Here is a 17,503-nt window from a genome sequence, read left to right as displayed (position 1 = left end):
AGATGTGTGTGTGTGTGTGTGTGTGTGTAGGAGCCCTGGTGGCATCGTGGTTACATGTCGGGCTTCCATCCTTGAGGTCAACAGTTCAAAACCACCATCTGCTCCTTGGGAGAAAGATGGGGCTTTCTACTCCTGTAAAGACTTACAGACTTGGACACTCACAGGGGCAGGTCTGCCCTGTCCTATAGTGTCGCTATGCGTGGGTATCGACTTGATGGCAGTGAATTTGGAGGGTTTTTTTGGCTTTTTGTAAAGTTTTATTGGCACTTCATCCACAGATCGTACAATTCAGTAGTTAATTATATCAAGAAGAGTTGTACAATCATTAACACAATTTTAGAACAATTTCTTCTTTGTGTTCATGGTTATTCATGTAATTATTTTTAAAATTATGGCCAAGATATACACAGCAAAACATGCTCCAATTCAACAACTTTTACATGTATAATTCCATGCCATCTAGTATACTCTTTGTGTTGCACAACCATTATTGATGTTTGTTTCCAAATTATTCCACCCCCATTAACATAAACTCAACGTCCCCTAAGCAAAAACTCTTCCTCCTTCACCCATGGTAACCATAGATCACTTAGTTTCTTTCTTCTTCTGTTTTTTTTTTTGTAGTTTTGATATAATATTCACATATCAGACACTTAATTTGGCGTTTTTTTTAATATATATTTGGTTTTGATTATGGTAGGAGTTGTTTACTTATTTTTGCCTTCGCCTCACCTGTTGAGGCAAATTGGATCGTGTCGCTTGTCTCATGAAAATTCTTGGCTTCCCAATGCCTTTGGGGTCAAGCTGAACACCTACGGTACCAAGACCCTTTTTTAGTCCTTGACCCACATACCTCTTCAGCCTCATCTGACCGCCGCAGTGCATCCTAAACTCTGAAATACTTTATTGGGAAGACTTTCTGATTCTTCTGGAGGGGTGGGGAATGTCAGGTGACTTTGCTTTTGTCCCTCCTTTGTATTCCCATGACAAGTTCAAGTGCATCGCAGGGTGGACTTTCCTGTCTGCCTCCCCTGTGAGGCTGGGAGCTTCTCAAGAGCAGTCACTGTTTATTGTTGGGTCCGTACTGTGTGGCGGATCTAGCACACCAGCGCAGCTCAGTGAAGCTTTGAAGGCTGACCATGCAAGCGTGCTCCTGTTTAGTCACAGGTCTGCAGGGATTCTCACCTGGAGCAGGGACAAACCAAAGGAAATGGTGCTTCTTAGAGTGGTTTTTGTTCCTTGGTGTGGTTTGGCATTATCAAGGGGAGAGAGCAGTTTGGCTCAATTGTCAATCGCATTGCCCCTTTTGGGCTTGAGGATGGATTGGTGGATTGTGGTCAATCATCTAGAAAGCCCTGAACTGGTAAGTAGAGCGGCCAGTGGAAGAGAACTTTGTTCTCTGTGGAAAGGCAGATGGCCTCCTTAACGCTCCGCATGAGTTCCTTCTGCCAGAGGTAGTGGCGATGTCAAGAACACAGACACAGGGACAGCTGGGCTGCAGTGCTCAGTGGAACGATGGACGCTCAGAATGGCCAGCCGTCGACCCGGGCAGGACTCCCTTGGACTTTGTCTTGCTGTGGTGGGACGTCCTGCCTAGACAACCAGCTTGCCTTGAATGCCTACCTGATGATTGAGTCATAGATCAAATGGAGCACCCCAGTGGGCAGCCCCCTCTGGGGGCAGGCGTGAGCTGGAGGTCTCCACCAGCCTTCTGGGAGCAAAGGAACCATCACTGGATCTCGGCCAAAAGCCACCAGGGCCTCGGATTGCCTTCATTTTTGTTCTTCGTCTGTGTTCCACTAGGTCATTTTAAATGGGGCATGGCAGTTAAATGGGCAACTGTCGGTTTAAATTGCAGCTGCTTCCAAAATGCTCTCCTGCCTTTTTCACCAGATAAGCAAGACACCCTCAAGTCAGTCCTTCCACGGGGGTGGTCCTGCCACGTGGCCAGGTGACACCCCCTCCCCCCACAATCGCTCTCCCGGCTCGGTGAAACTGTTAGTGCCGAGGATTGGTGGCCCCTGACCTAAAGAGATCCCTGTGTTAATCGGACTCAGAGACTCAGCGAGTGCGGGAGAGAAGACTGGAAGAAAGCGGCCTTTTCTCCCTCGTCGCATGGAGTGCTGTGGGCTCCAGTCGATCTCCTTTTATTAAAATTCCCAACTTCAAACGCCAGTCGTTCTAATGCATTTTTAAAACCGATGACCTTGTGAAAGAGACGCGTTAAAGCCCAGATATGAGACTGGTGAGAACGTTCCCCTCTCCCAGGTGCACATCTTCAGCCAACACATCTTGCAGTATGCAGCCTCTTATCCCCAAGCTCCCATTCCTTTGTTTTCTATAGTCTCGTTTGTTTAGAACTTATGACTCACTTGTGTTGCAGACACTGTGCTGGAGCTGAGGGGATGTAGTCATGAAGCAGCCGTGTGCCTGCCCTCGGGCGGGCGGTTGACCGAGTTAGGGACCCGCTGCAGTTTGAAACGGCGGCCTCTGCTGAGTGTAATCAAAGGGCAGCAGGTGAGCTGAGGATACCTCCCTGGGGATGGCGATGTTACACTGGCTGCTGGGCAGGATGTGCAGAGCAAAGCAGTGGAAGAGATAGGCAGTCGGGGCAGAGATGAGCACACTTGGAGAGGGTGTACCCTCCTGTCTCCTGGCAGCACCCAGAGTGGGTACCAGAGCTCCCCTTGCCCTCCTTGCTGTAGCGAGGCCTGCTGCTTTGCAGATGCTTCTCCCACATGCCCCCTCCCCCCCACTGGGCCCTGAACACCTTCTCCAGAGTGGCCGTGTATATCTCTCCCACCCACTTGTCCCAAGGTCAGGAAACTACAAGTGTCTTTCTTGTTTCTGATGCCACCCCCAGACCATGGCCTCCCAGGCTTTGTTGGAAACACAGGCAGGGAAAGCCTTGGGAGGCAATGAGGCTATCTCAGGAGAATGTATGGAGCAGGACTTCTTGGTCAGGACAATGACCTTGGATTGGGGGTGGGGTGGGGGTGGGAAGCCACGTGAATGAACATCTTTATTTCCAATAACCTCTAGCTGGAGTCTACGCCTATCTTTGATCTATGAATGTAGACAACATGCGATAGTCGTATTAGCAGTACCTGTGATTTTTGTCACCAATCGAAATCACAGGTATTTTCACATCTCCTTAAACTTGTTGCAGATGCCTCAAAATACCCTTTACACCATCACTTGTTATTTAGCTTGTTAATAAAGAAGCACATAGATGGCTGAATCACAACGTACGTTCTAAAAATATCTTGATGGCTGTCTTTCCATAAAAGTGGCCTTCCTTGAGCGCATACGTATGTTGCTTGAGACATTTGACAAATCTTCTCAGGTAGGCGCCCAGAGAGTTCGCCAGGCTGCCGAAGAGGGAGGTCCGGGGCCCAAGACACAGATACTTTAACAATCCCCTGGTACAGAGTGGGAAGAGAATGCAGCCTGGAGGAATCGCAGGCTTGGAGCCGGGGGAGCAGAGGGTGGCCCGCAGGGCAGAGTGGGAAGGGGAGGAATCGGGGCAAAGAGGCTGGGCTGACCGAAAGCAGCTCAGGGAGGCAGCTGTTTCCAGGAGGAGGGAGTGTGGGAAAAGGCCGATGGTGCGGAGAAGTCGGGCGCAGAGAAGGGACGCACTGTGCTGCAGACCTGGACGTCCTTTGATGGAGAGCCATTTCTGCGGCATGACAAGCGTGAACGCCAGATGGGAGTGGGCCGAGGCGGGAGTAGGAGGTGGGGAAGCGGAGTCGGTCGCGCAAGTCCTTCTTTGGGGAACTTTGTCTATGAAGACGTGAGTGGCAGGGGGTGTGGGCTTGTGGGAGGGCTGTTCTGGGTGCTCATGATGAAATGCTGTGGGAAGGCTCTAGGGCAAAGGTCAAGATGCAGGCAGGAAAGGGATGACGGATGGCTTCTGAGGACAAAGGGGGGAGAGGTCGCAAAGGATATGGACGGAAGGTGGGATGGCGGTGCTCCAGGGAGCCGGCATGCTGAGAGGTTCCGGCTGAGGACCCGTATGGTCTGGGCCAGAAGAGGGAAAGGAGAGACTGAAGCCCAGGGAAGAGAGAGGCCATTTGAAGCGGCAGGGGGCATTGACCAAAGAGACTGAGCGGCATGGAGATTGGTGGCCGTGAACTTTTAAAGCTCTGGTGTTTTTGAAGTGGAGAGATTTTTTTTTTCCCCCAAGCAGGAAGCCTTCATCAAATCTCATCTCCTACCACCTCCTCCCTAAAGCTGCCCTTGACATTTTTTTTTGCCTTATCACCTTGTGAGTTTCTGTGGTCCTTAGAATCGGTGCCACCCAATCTGTCACTTAATGTAATGTTGTTTATTTCATTTTGCTGGCACGGCATGGCAGTGATCTACTGTGTCTTTCTTTGAACCTAGCATGTAGTTCCTCGCATGGGGTTGAGACAGAGCGACTATACATACACATACATTCCTCCCCCTCAGGTGATGCTATGTCTCTGGCCTAGTATTTCTGAGTAGCAGGCATTTTCTCAGAGGAGCTCTGCTTGATGGCCAAGCCTTCCATGTTTCTCAGATGTTCTTCTCAGCTAAAGAGAAAGCGTGCATTCAGAGAGAGGAGAGAGATCAAAATAGAATATAGCAAACTCGTGCCTGAAAAACAAACTTGCAGCCAGTCTCAAGTTGCTACAAACCACGTCGATACTGACTCATAGCGACCCAATAGGACGGTAGCCCTTCATGGGAAAAGAAAGCCGCCTCTTTCTCCCTCAGAGTGGCTGGGGATTCAAACTGCTGACCTTGCCCAATGTGTACCCCACTCTGCCACCAGGATATTATAAGACTTTTTCTAGGCAGGAGGATGGTTAGGCTTCGGCGGACTATGACAATACTCTGCAGGGAACGTCCTGTATAGTGCTTGAATGCATACGGGTATCTATCCTATTCCAAATGCTGTTGATACAAGCTGCCCTCCATTCCTTCAGGAAACGCCTGTGTTTGAGACTCAGCTTGACTGTGAGCTTTGAGAACAGCCCTCTGACTTGTACCCACTTGTACCACACTCTCCCTTGGTCGCCCTTCCCCTGTTTGAGTGCCGAGGTTCCCTGCCTTGATCATGCTCCTTCATAATCTCCCCAAGCCAACTTCATACCCGCTGTCATACACGGGCACTCTCACTGGCACCTGCTTGCTACTACTCTCTCTCTCTTACAGAAGTCGTGCCTTCTACCTAATATCTGCCCGGCTTCATCTTCTCTCACGTGGCAGAGAGCAAACCTTGGTTTGGTACACATCCGTCAAAATTCAGTAACACACCTTAGTGGGGTGGGAACTGGCGTGGTATGCCAGTTGAGAACCAGTTCCTCAGGTTGTAGAATTAGCTCCCAGCCTAGAAGTGGTCAATAATTTCAAGTCCTCCAGACTCTGACTACTTCAGGCTCCTTTCTCTTCCAGAGGCCTGGTAGCATAGTGGTCACTCGCTGGACCACTAACCATAAGATTAACAGTTCAAAACCATCAGCCCCTCTGCCCGAGGGAGAAAGACGGGACTTTCTACTCCCATAAAGAGTTAGTCTTGGAAACCCAGAGGGGCAGTTCTGCTGTGTCCTAGAGGGTCGCTGTGAGTCAGCATGGACTCGATGTTAGAGAGGGGATTCTCTCCTGAACATGTGTGTTCATTATCTCCTTGCCATTTCAAACTCAACTTTGCGAGATCCTGCTTTAAAAATCTAGTTTTCTCGCTTGCCTGTGGACACACATTCCACTTTCCAACCCCGGTGTCTCCGCCCTCAAGGAGGTCTAGCTTGAATCAGGAAGGCCACCAAGGCCGTACTACGGTGCCCATGGCATTGACGTGCTCACGATGTAAGTGTCTTCTTTTGCCAGGGCGAGTCTTCCTCTACGCTTCTGAGCGAGACTCGCCGTGGGCAATGATAGCAACTCTTCTTATGTAGGATACTGAGAGAGCAAGTTGGGCGGGGGTTTGCCTTTGGGAAAATGTTCAATCCAAAAATAAGATTTCCAAAAGTCTTCCTTTCTGTGACAACTTCTTTTCGTGAACCCAGCATTACTAGGAAGGACTCTCTCGGCAAATTCCCAAGAGAGAACTGAAAGTCTCCTCCTGTCTCGTGAGAAGGTTTTCTTCTTAATGTCAGACGCTGTGATTCTGAAAGATAGAGTTGGTTTTCTTCCATCCCCCCCCCCCACCAAGGAATAGCTCAGTGCTGTTGCCTCCACCTCCGGGTGACATTTCAACTTAGGAGCATATGGGAGAGGGAATGCAAATGATCTTTGCGGCTCAGAATTACAAGTGGAACAAAGCACAGCTGAAAACCCCACTTTAAATAAAAATAATCTCATTGTTACAGCGTGAGAATCTCGAAGGGGCGTGTTAGGTGTGTGCCATGAAAGCTGTGCTGTCTAAGAAAACCCTGCACGATGGTTTCTTTAGATTAGATCCACTTCAGACAGTTATTTGTAAGATGGCCGGACTATCGCCTTGATAAGAAACTGAGTCAAAAGTAGAAGCTGACCCATCCCGACACTCCTGTCGCTTTGGAATTTTTCATGGGAACTTTGGGTTCTGATTTCATTTGGTTAAAGGGCTGCTATTGGATTAAAGGTGAAACATGACACCAACATGTCACCGTGTGTCTGGTACTCGCCCCACACCACCAACATGTCACCGTGTGTCTGGTACTCGCCCCACAACACCAACAGGCAGATCCCATGGTGCATCGATGAGAAAAGGTAATACACAGAAACCGCTAACCCGATGTCACCTAATTATTGCACGGAAGAATTATGAGTCCCTTCCAGGGAGGCTTAACTACTACATTTTCGTGCCAAATTGAGTGACGACAACTTCTTCTACCCTGTGGGAGAGAACAGTGTGCTTGTGTTTCATGAACGGAGGATGGATGTTTGAGAAGATGAGAAACATGAGCATCGGCATGAAATGTTGGCGTGATTTGTTTAAGAATACCCCACCCGTCAGTAGCACATGCCTAAGCAGAATAGTGCTTGTCATTGTGACTAGCGGTCCCGACTGAAGAGACACCCACTTCAAGCTGTCATTTCTAGACGCTTTGAGAATGATTGCTATCTGAAAATAAGGTTGACGGCTCTACCAGGAGACAGAACAAAACGTATTTGAAATGTAGGTTTGCAGCCCCGGACATTACCCAAGCCAAAGCCCACTGCTGGGGGTCAGTTCCAGCTGCCAGGGACCCTACAGAGAAGAGGACTGTCCCTTACGAGGGAAAGTTGCAGTCCGTACAGAAGCGGAGTGTCGTAGCTTTCGCCCACAGAGAGCTGGTAGTCTGAAGCATGAACCTTTCAATTAGCCGTCGACTGCCATCAAGCTGATCCTAATTCATGGCAACCTGATAGGACAAGGTAGAACTACCCGCTTGACTGTCCAAGACTGTAAGATCTTGTTGGGAGCAGATCACTATTGGCTTCGGAGAGGCTGGTGAGTTCAAGCTGCTGCCCTTGAGACGAGTAGTTGCCGTGGACCCCACTGTGCCACCCGGGCCCCTCCCCTGCCCCACTAAAACCCCAACCAAACTGGGTTCCAGCTCCTAGTGGCTTCATAGCATAGGGTCCAACTGCCCCTGGTGGGTTTCTGAGACCAAATCTTTATGGGGAGGAGAAAAATCTCATCTTTCTCCCACCGAGTGGCTGGTGGTTTCTAGCTGCTGACCGTGAGGTTAGCAGCCCAACACACAACCCACTACGCCACAAAGGAAGGGGCCTTTCCATTGCACCCAATCAAAAGTCTCCTTGCTAACCTCTCCCAACTCAGCACTGTCTGGGAGTTAGCAAAGAATTCTAGCCATCCCCTTGCGGTATCGCTACTCTCATTATTGGTCCTGAGGGGTGTATCTGTCCTGGATTCTGTGTGTGGAGTGCTCTTATCTGTAGCAGTGTGCATATTCTGGTCTAGCCGGATTGGTAAGATAGAACTGGGGTCGCGATAGTGGAGTGGGGGGGGGATAGTGGGGTCATGAGGGTAGGGGGAAGGTGGGGGAAGAAAGGGGGAGAAAGAGGGAAGGAATCGCAATGATCAACACACAACCCCTCCCCCGCCCCAGGGGCCGAACAACAGAAACGTGGGTGAAGGGAGACAACAGATGTTGTAAAATATGAAAATAAAAACAATTTATAAATTATCAAGGGTTCACGGGGTTGAAAAAAAGAGGAGCTGATACCAAGGGCTCAAGTAGAATGAAAATGTTTTAGAAAGATGACGGCAACATGTGTACAAATGTGCTTGGTACAATTGATGTATGGATTGTGATAAGAGCTGTAAGAGCCCCCGATAAAATGATTTTTTTAAATAAAGAAAGAATGCTAGCCATGGGCTAGGTGGAGAGGATGGGTCTTCCAGGTCGAGCAGACGCCCGCTCCGGGTGCTATAGCCATGTGTTGCCAGCCTTAGCAAAGAGTGCCCTGCCTGCTTTCTGCTCGCTGGAATCAAATGGCTGACCAGCAGGCCCATGTGCAAACAGGCCCCTGCTCCCACTGACCGGAGCTCAGGGACACGGCCCTTACCTATGAAGACTGCCAGCATCCTCCTTGTCTGGGAACGGGGCACCTATCTTACAGGTTTTAAGGGACTAATGTCTCACCTTTGACATCCCAGAACCATGTGTCAAGAATGTCCATTCAGTCCCAGAGGTGGAAAGGGAAAGAGAGACCAGACAATCCATCATGTGCTGTCTTTCCCATCCTTTCCTCTTCGGGCGGCCTGTTGTGTGAAACTGTGCAGACACGCAGTAATTACCTGAAGGCCGTATCCACACTCTGAATTACAAACCCTGATTGCTAATCTAGAAGGATAGCGATCTGTCCACCTGTAGATTTCGACAGAAATCTCTAGCCAGGACTGGCAAGGAGAGGGATTTTCAAGCACTTAGTTTGTCTACTCAGAGTACTTTCCTGAGTCAGCAGCCTGTGAAATGAAAATGCCACGACTGTCAACGCAAAGGAGAAGCAAGATCAATACAAATTGCAACAGTTGGGGGTGGGGTGGGGCAGCGTGCAGGGGACATTAATTTAGCATTCCCTGTCGGCGAAAGACTGCACTCTTGGAAGACTTTTCCTTGCAGGATGGCTAGCCATTTAAGGAATCTCTGGCAGGCTCAGTCAACTGTTCAACTCCTAACTGAAAGGTTGGTGGTTCGAACCCACCCAGAGGCAGCTCAGAGGAAAGGACTGGTGAGGTGCTTTCCAAAAGGTCACAGCCCAGAAAAAAAGCCCTGTGGGGTGCAGTCCTGCCCTGCAACGCGTGGGGTCACCATGAGTCAAAAACCGACAAGATGGCGACTCCTTTTGGTTTTTACTCTTTTTAGTAGTGGGGTGGGGGGGATGGGAGGGGGGAGTACAATGTAAGGAAACTTAGAGACAACCTGCAGGGGTTTTGTTACACAGGGAGTAAGCAGGTGGCTAGCAAATCAGACCTTAAACAATAAAATCCCAAAGCCCCACTCCCACTGAATTGATTCTGATTCATGGCGACCCCATAGGACCCAAGTAGAACTAGATTCCTGAGGCTAGGAGGATTTTCAGGGCCAGATAGCAGAGAGCCTCATCTTTCTCCCAGGAGTTGCTGGTGGACCTGAACTGCTGACCTTGAGGCTAACAGTCCAACTTGTAACCCACTACACCACCAGGACTCCTAAAGTAATAAGGCCGGACTTAAATTACCCTTTGGGCTGATGGAAATCCTGCAAAGTTGTCCTAGTTGCTATGCCTACTAGGATTCAGCGTGGTGACAGGTCACTAGGTATCTACTCGGTGGCGTTGGGTTGGGTTGGGTTGGGTTGGGTTCTGATAACCATTTGGCACTTGCTTTGTTTTCACTTTTTCTTTGGTAGATTTACCAAAACAAAACACTGAAGAACAAAACCCTTTACTGTTGATTGAGTCAACCCTGACTGCACAGCGACCTTATAGCACAGACTAGAAAGGTCCCAGATGATTTCCAAGGCAGTACGTCTTTATTTGTGTAGGCTGCCTCAACTTTCTCCCGGGGAGCAGCTGGCAGGTACCAGCTGCTGACCTCCTATTGGCAGTTGCACCTTAACCACTCCACCACCACACCTCTTTGGTCAGTGGGAATGTGGCGATGTACAGATCTGTTGAATGCTTGAATCCTTTTTTTATTGGGTCTTCAAGGCTGTGCTGAGACAGTCTAACCTGGCAAGGGTCATCGTTGATCCACCTGTAGACTTCCTCTGACTTCGTCGTCGACTGACAAGGCTGATTGTTCTTGCTGTTGTTAGGTGCCATCGAGTTAGTGCCAACTCATAACGACCCTTTGTACAACTGAACAAAACCCTGCCTGGTCCTGCACCACCTGCACAAACCGTATGCTTGAGCCTGTCCTTGCTGCCACTGTGTCAATCCAGCTCATTGAGGAGCTTCCTCTGATAAGTGGAGACTTTAAACACAGCCTTCTGGTGCACCCAGTAATGCAGAGTGTGGGAACTGAGGCCAGATCTACCCAGTTCCCACCACACTCCCTACTTTTCCTTTTTATTGTCAAGTATAGGATGGACAGGAAGGAGTAGATGATATCCAATATGTGATAAGCAAGAGGAACCCTCGTGGTGTTGTGGTTATGCGGTGGTCAGCAGTTCGAAACTACCAGCTGGTCCTTGGGAGAAAGTTAAGGCTTTCTACTCCTGCAAAGAATTACAGTCTTGGAAACCAACAGGGGCAGTTAGTTCTGCCCTGTCCTATAGGGTCACTGTGAGTCAGCATTGACCCAGTGACAGGAAGGCTTTGGGGAAGGGAAGAAGAGAGAATATGATGAACATATGGGATTTTTTTTCTCTGCTCATGCCCAAGCAGTTCAAATAACAAGCAGCAAGGACCACCAATTCTCTCTCCTGCTTTCTTATGCAGTTTTTAATAGGAGCTATTTGGTCATCAAATGCGTTAAGGGTCAGAAATACATGTCCTCATGCTGTTCCCCAAAGAAGACCCGTGAACTTGGCTGTTTTCTCTAACTTGAGATGCCCTGTCGATCTAAATCTCAACAGAGAAAGGATGTATTCGGCATGGCAGGGGTTCTGTGAGGGTCACATTTTCTCTCACTTTTCTCTCTGGCGACTGAAAGTGAGTCTGTGCCAGCTTGAAGCACCCCTGGAAGATAAAGCAGAACTGCCCTCCAGGGTTTCTGAGCTGTGGGCGCTCCAGGTAGTGGTGTAGTGGGTGACAAGTTTGACTGCTAAACCACAGAGTCGAAACCACAAAGTTTGGACGAAACCAAAGTTTGGGCTAAACCACACTGCCAGCCATTGGAAGCTGCACACGGGAGAAAGATGAGTCTGCCTTCTCCAGTCTCAGAACCCCGAAGGGCCAGCTCTACTCTGTCCTGTAGGGTTGCTGTGAGTGGGAACCAAGCATTTGATTTGGGGGACCGAAGGGGACAGCCCCAGTTGTGGAGGCTCACCTACCTTTCATGTTTGGTAGAGTCCTGATGAGGAGGATCCTCTTGCTGAACCAAGACTATCTCCCAAGACTTCCTCCAGTAAATGTGATCCCAAGCTTCCAGCGATTGACCAGACATCCGTCAAGCAGAAACATAAGAGTACCATGACTCCAACAAAGCCGGAGAAAGTTGGCCCCAACAGACCCTCGCCAGGTGAGTGGCTGGTTTATTGAAATCCCAAAGGCAATGACGGCCAGCTAGGTGGTGGTATTGGTTCAACCTAGTGGGTTGGAAACAGCGAATCCATATTTGGGGAAGTGGATACACGTGGTAACATCGGTGTCAGAGCAGACTTCCAGGTCAGGAAGGCCTGTACTGTGTATAGAGTTACTGTCTCCCCTGGCCAAGCGTCCTGGCCACTCGCCTGCTCTGGGTGGTAGAATGGCCGTCTTTTCCTCTGCTTTACCCTTCCTGGAGGATAAAGGCCCTTGGGCCAGGTCTTAGGTTGATGGCTCAGGCAGGAGCATGAGCAGCAGCGTGCAAAAGCAGTTGAATGGCATAAATGACAGCTGAGAGAGCGCATGTCATAAAGTCCCTGGGTTCCGGGTTTGCCCTCTCCTGACTGGGTAATTCGGTAAAAAATTCACTCTTTGGTCTCCTTTGAAGCAAAGACCAGCCCTCCATTGCTCCTGGCGGGAGTGATTCAGTAGACTCCAAGGAGGGGCATCGGTTCAACAGAAAGTGTAGCGTCCATCCCCAGCAAAGCCAACATCGATAGGACACATCGATAGGATCCCATGGCTTCAGTCCTCCGGGCGTTGGCATCTGCATTAGGGTAACTCGGCGGACAGGTCTGCCTTCTGCTTTGCAGTGGGGTGGAAATGATCCCAATGAGCTGCCAAAGAACCGTCAAGAGTGTGCAAGTCATTTAAATCCAAATCACAATGACTTCCTACTCCTAAATAGCTCCTGTCATGCAACCGCCGTCCAGTTAAGTCGGAATGCGTTTTTGGAAAGCGGCAGCTCTCGCTCGGATTAACCAGCCCACGTTTCATCGCGCTGATGAACTCAGAGCCCAGCTGACTTTGGACATGATGTCTTCTCATGCAAAGCCCAGCGCTGCTCTTGTCTTCCCTTTATCTTAGCACAGCCAACAAGGATTATCGCTAACCATTTCTGGTTTAAAAACAACAACTACTTCTGGCAGGAAGTAGGGTTTTCATTCATCCCCCTAAGGTGGAAGCAGAGCAGATCAAATCGTCCCCTGAATCCTTTAGCCCACCCCACCTCGGCATTCACTGGGTTAAGGTTGTTTCCCATGGCAAACCCGGGATGAACATTCAAATGTCCGTATGCTCACCCAGGATGATGTGTAGCCTTCTTGCTGTTAGCATTGTGTACTTTGTCACCTGTGGAGAGAAATCGTTCAAATGAACAATGGTGAAGACCTGCTTGGTGATTTGGGTTTATCTGATTAATGCAGATGTTTTTCCGTCTGAGAAAACTCCGTATGGAACTTACAACGCTGACAAAAAAAAGGAAGATTCATTCATTTTCTATTCTATCAAACATCTAATTAGAAAAATTATCCAACTGGAAAACACTAAGGTTTAGATAACAGAGCCAAGTTGTCAGGAAAATATCTGTTTCATCAAAGGAGGGATGTGTCTGGCATGAAAGCCTATAAACGAACACCAGCTTTGGCATCACAGTCCGGCCTTACACCGTGTCCAGGATGCGTGCAGCCAGGGACTGGGCTGTGGCCCGGCTGCCTCGTGGGGCTAGCAGCTTTGGTGAATGGTGTCCGTTGCTTGTAGAAGCTGGAGCCATTGTGCAGTTCTCTGGGTTGATCCTGCAGTTGGCTGAAAGCAAAGCATTGGGGTGTTGAAGTCTATTTGATTTGCACGTGTAGACTCATCCTTTTTTTAAAAAAAAAAAAAAGCCCATTGCTAATGAGTTGATTCCAACTTCTGGTGAACCTGTATGTATTCAAGTAAAATTTTACTCCACAGGGTTTATAGTAGCTGAGTTTGGGAAGTAGCATGCCAGGCCTTTCTTCTGAGGCTCCTCCGGAGTCTGGGTAGACTTGAACCCTCAACATTCTTGGTGAGCAGCCAAGCGCATCCACTGTTTGTAGCACTCATGCACCCCAGAGTATCTTAAGGAGTGTCCCAAACTGATACCCTGGAGACATGGTGAGAGTTGCAGCTGAATTTGCTCAGAAAATCAAGTGACATAGGAAAGAGAGTTAGGACTATTTCCCAGACACACCCACGTTCCAAAACGAGATTGATTTACGAGGGTTAAAGGCTTAGGACCATAGTCTCATGAAACAGTGTAGTCGATTGCTATCATTTAGTTCCTAAAGATGATATGCTACATTGTGGGTTGGTGAGTAGCATCTGGGGGGGTCTTAAAAGTTTGGGCATGGCCATCTAAGATAGAATGATTGGCCTCTTCCCATCTGGAGCAAAGGGGAGTGAAGACTCAAGGACAACCTTAGCCCACAGAGTGAATGGCCCACACAACCACCTTTCTTGTAGCGTGAGACCAGAAGAACTAGATGGTGCCCAGCTACCACTCGTAATTGTCCTTACCAGGGGCATAGCCAAAGTTTCCCGTTCGACTAGGCGAGCGCTGTAGAGTAAAACTCACCAAGTTATACCTGTAAAAAGACCAGACCGAGAGACTAGAGGAACCCCTAAAACCGTTACCCAGAGATAGTCTTTTAACCTGGAACTGAAGCCACGCCCAGAGACCGCCTAAGTAATAGCGTGGCCGATAAAATAAACACCACCACCCACGAGGAGTGCACTCCTTTAGACAGTGAACTAGGTGAGACCAAGCAGTCACCACTTACCCCAAAGCAAAGAGGAGAAGGGAAGCAGGGGCAGGGCAGTGGACTAACGGAGCAGGCGGGGCCCGCCCGGTGAAGCGAGAGTGCAGGACCACGCAGAGAGGGTAGCCCGGGACCCCGAGCCATTCGTGCGGGACTTGTTGGATGCGAAGCTCACTTACTATGTAAACTCGCACCTCAAAGACAGTCCAGCATCTTTTTAAAGAAAGAGTCAGGTGGGTGGTTGTGGCGATTCTGAAAACTCAGATAAAGCATCTGATTTTACAGGAACAAAATCATTTTGCAGTCTGAGCTAGCTGGACACATCAACTTACTAAGTAGATTCGGCCTCTATTAGAGAAATTGTGTCCTAATGTGCTTTGGAGGTGGCCCAGACTTGACCTAGAGTCACTAAAACTTCCATGTCAGACCTGAGATTCTGTGTGAAACTGCAGCCTCGGACCTTGTGAAATCCCTTCGTTACATCGGCCCGATAACACCTTCCAAGTAACGTAGCAGGGCGGCCACAAAGAAGAAGGCACGGTGGCTGCAGCCATGGGCTTAACCCTCTGACCCATCCTGAGGGCGGTGCAGGATTGGGTGAGGTCTCACCTGGCTGTACACAGGGTCGACCCTACGAGACGACACCACTTAACAAAGCAAGCACAGTAGCTCTGCCTGCAGCTGTGATATTTGCAGCTGCCTCCTCTGCACCTGAAAGCTAGACAGGAAGACCAGAGACGAATTGATGTATTTGAATGTATTGGCAAAGAATATTGACTATACCATAGACTGCCAGAAGGACAAACAAATCTGTCTTGGAAGAAGCCCGGCCAGTAGACTCGTGAGGATGGCAAGACTTCATCTCATGCACTCCGGACCTGTTTGCAGGAGGCACCGACCAGTCCCTGGAGGAGGAGGCCACCATGCTTGGTAGAGTAACCCCAAAGGAGGAAGAGTCTCAGTGAGCTCCATTGACACCGTGGCTGTAAAACTGGGCTCCCAACTATGAGCTGGTATGAGTTGAAGCAAGCTCAATGGTCACTAGCAGCAACCAGTAGACTAGGAATTCTGGTGGCTGACTGGCTGAATTGTTTACCTCCTAACCAAAAGATTGGTGGTTCAAACCCATCAGCCACATCATGGAGGAACTATGTCGTGTTCTGCTTCCATACAGGGGTACAGCCTCGGAAACTCTGTGGGCCAGTCTTACTCTGTCCTACGGGATCACTACGCGTCAGAATCGATGGGACAGCAACAGCGGTCGTTTGGTTTGGGCTTTGGAGTACGGGTTTTAAGGATGAGTGCTTTGGAGTTAAAATGCTTGGACTCCAGCAGGGACTGAAGCTTGACAACATTATGCTAAGTGATGCAAGTCCGGTGCAAAAGGGAAAATCTTTTTTTTTTTTTGGTAAAAGGGGAAATCTTGTATGATCCCACTTACAGGAGAAACCAGAATAGGCAGCTATGCAGAGACCAAAGGTCACAAGTAGCTACCAGTGGCTGAAGGAAAAGGGGAGCGGGTAGTACTGTGTAAGGGGGCAGGTTAAAATTTTGGAGCTAGTGTTGATAGTTGCACAATATGAGTATAATTAACATCACTGAATTTGACACTTAAAGGTAGTTAAAATGGCAACAATTTATTATGTATAAAACATGTACAACATATATACTTATGCATAAAAGGGGTTTTCAGAAGTTTGTGGAAAAATTCTATTATCTTCTAATTCCATATCGCCATGAACTTTGTGAAGCCCATTCGCATGTAATATAAGCTCATATGTAATATAAACACACATATGCATGGATGTTTTCTACATACTTATGTCTATAACAAAAATATTGCCACTATAATCTTTTTAATGCTTGGCTTATTCTCTGGGCCCCATTTTATTGACTGGGTACCGCTACCTTGGGGTAAGTAACTTCCCTGGGCCTCAGTTTCCTCAGCAGTAAAACGGAGGGGGACCCTGCTGTGATGCTCTAATGGTAGAATACAGCTCACCTGTGAGTCCTGGGCCCACCCACTCAAAAAGTGGCAACATTATGATGTCTAACCCCTGGAAGGAAGCTGCAGGGAGTTAGGAAGATGGCCTAGAAGACTGTTTTCTCTGTCTTCAGGCTGCCTGCCTCTCCCCACCTCCGCCACCCTCGCCTCCATCCCCCGGTCTTTAAAATCTTTTCTTTCAATTAAAAGCACAGTTGTATTTGAAAAATGTCTAACATGCATGCAGTCCCAGACTTTGACTATACCCTCCAAAGCCAAATACCAGGCGGGGAAAGGCGACTAGTCAGAAAGCATCCAGCGAGCCAGAGACAGACAGGTGTTAACTCCAAACGTACACGGAAAATTCAGGCAGTGAGTCAAGATCCCACTGGGTCTCAAGTGCAACTGATGGAGAATCTCCAAGTTCATGACCAAGGTGAACTCTGTCGTAGCATGAGAAGCCAGCCTAGCAGAGTTCCTGTCCTTATTCCAGAATCTTATAGGGGAGGGAGGTGGAACTGAAGAGTCAGCAGGCCCAGCAAGTTCAGGGGTAAGGGAAGTGGTATCTCCCACTCCCTAGCCTCTCCCCCAGCCAGTTAGTAATAGAGGAGGCACCTCTCTCTCCAGGCCATCGCTATTGTTAGGTGCCTGTGAGTCCGTTCTGCGTGCAGCAGACGAAATGCCCGGTCCCGCACCAGCCGCACACAGTTCTTATGTCTGAGCCCATTGCTGCAGCCACTGTGCCGATCCATCTCCTTGAGGGACCTTCCTCTTTTTCGCTGCCCCTCCACTTTACCAAGGATGATGTCCTTCCCCAGGGGTTGGCCTCTCCTGACAACATGTCCAAAGTACCTGAGACAAAGCCTTGCCATCCTTTGCCTCTAAAGAGCTCTCTGGTTGTACTTCTTAAGAGACAGATTTGTTTGGTTTGGGGGGTTTTTTGTTTTGCGCTAGGTCAGTAGAGGCATCCAAAGGCCATTGTGCTACGGGAAATCTGCCACCTGGAGCCTACTGGAGCTCTCTGTCCCAGCGTCAGGCTCATGGGGAGGGGGGAGGGACTGGTATGCTCGCTCTCTCCTGCCTGCTCCTCTCACCTGGCGCTTGGGCAGATGCCCCCAGCTTATGTGCCAGGAAAGTGGATCTGGATGGTGTCCTTAGAACCTGCTTCCAAAATCTTGCCCTTTAAAGCAGAGCCAAGCATTCAGAAATTATTCTCACCTATTTCTGAATTCAGTGTAGTCATTACCGAGCACAGTGATGTCTGCCTGGC

At 49.1% G+C, this 17,503-nt stretch overlaps 1 protein-coding gene across 1 annotated transcript in view; it reads left to right on the top strand.

The window, feature by feature from the left end:
* MARCHF10 (membrane associated ring-CH-type finger 10) overlaps positions 1-17,503 on the top strand; it is an 88,181-nt gene that overhangs the window by 25,646 nt on the left and 45,032 nt on the right. The window contains exon 3 of the mRNA XM_075559409.1: positions 11,452-11,623. Within this exon, the coding sequence (XP_075415524.1) occupies positions 11,452-11,623 (172 nt within the window). The remainder of the gene's footprint in view (positions 1-11,451; positions 11,624-17,503) is intronic.

The sequence above is a fragment of the Tenrec ecaudatus genome, chromosome 10 (genome assembly GCF_050624435.1).
Source record: "Tenrec ecaudatus isolate mTenEca1 chromosome 10, mTenEca1.hap1, whole genome shotgun sequence".
NCBI classification, from domain to species: domain Eukaryota; kingdom Metazoa; phylum Chordata; class Mammalia; order Afrosoricida; family Tenrecidae; genus Tenrec; species Tenrec ecaudatus.
This window is presented reverse-complemented; position numbering and strand designations above follow the sequence as displayed.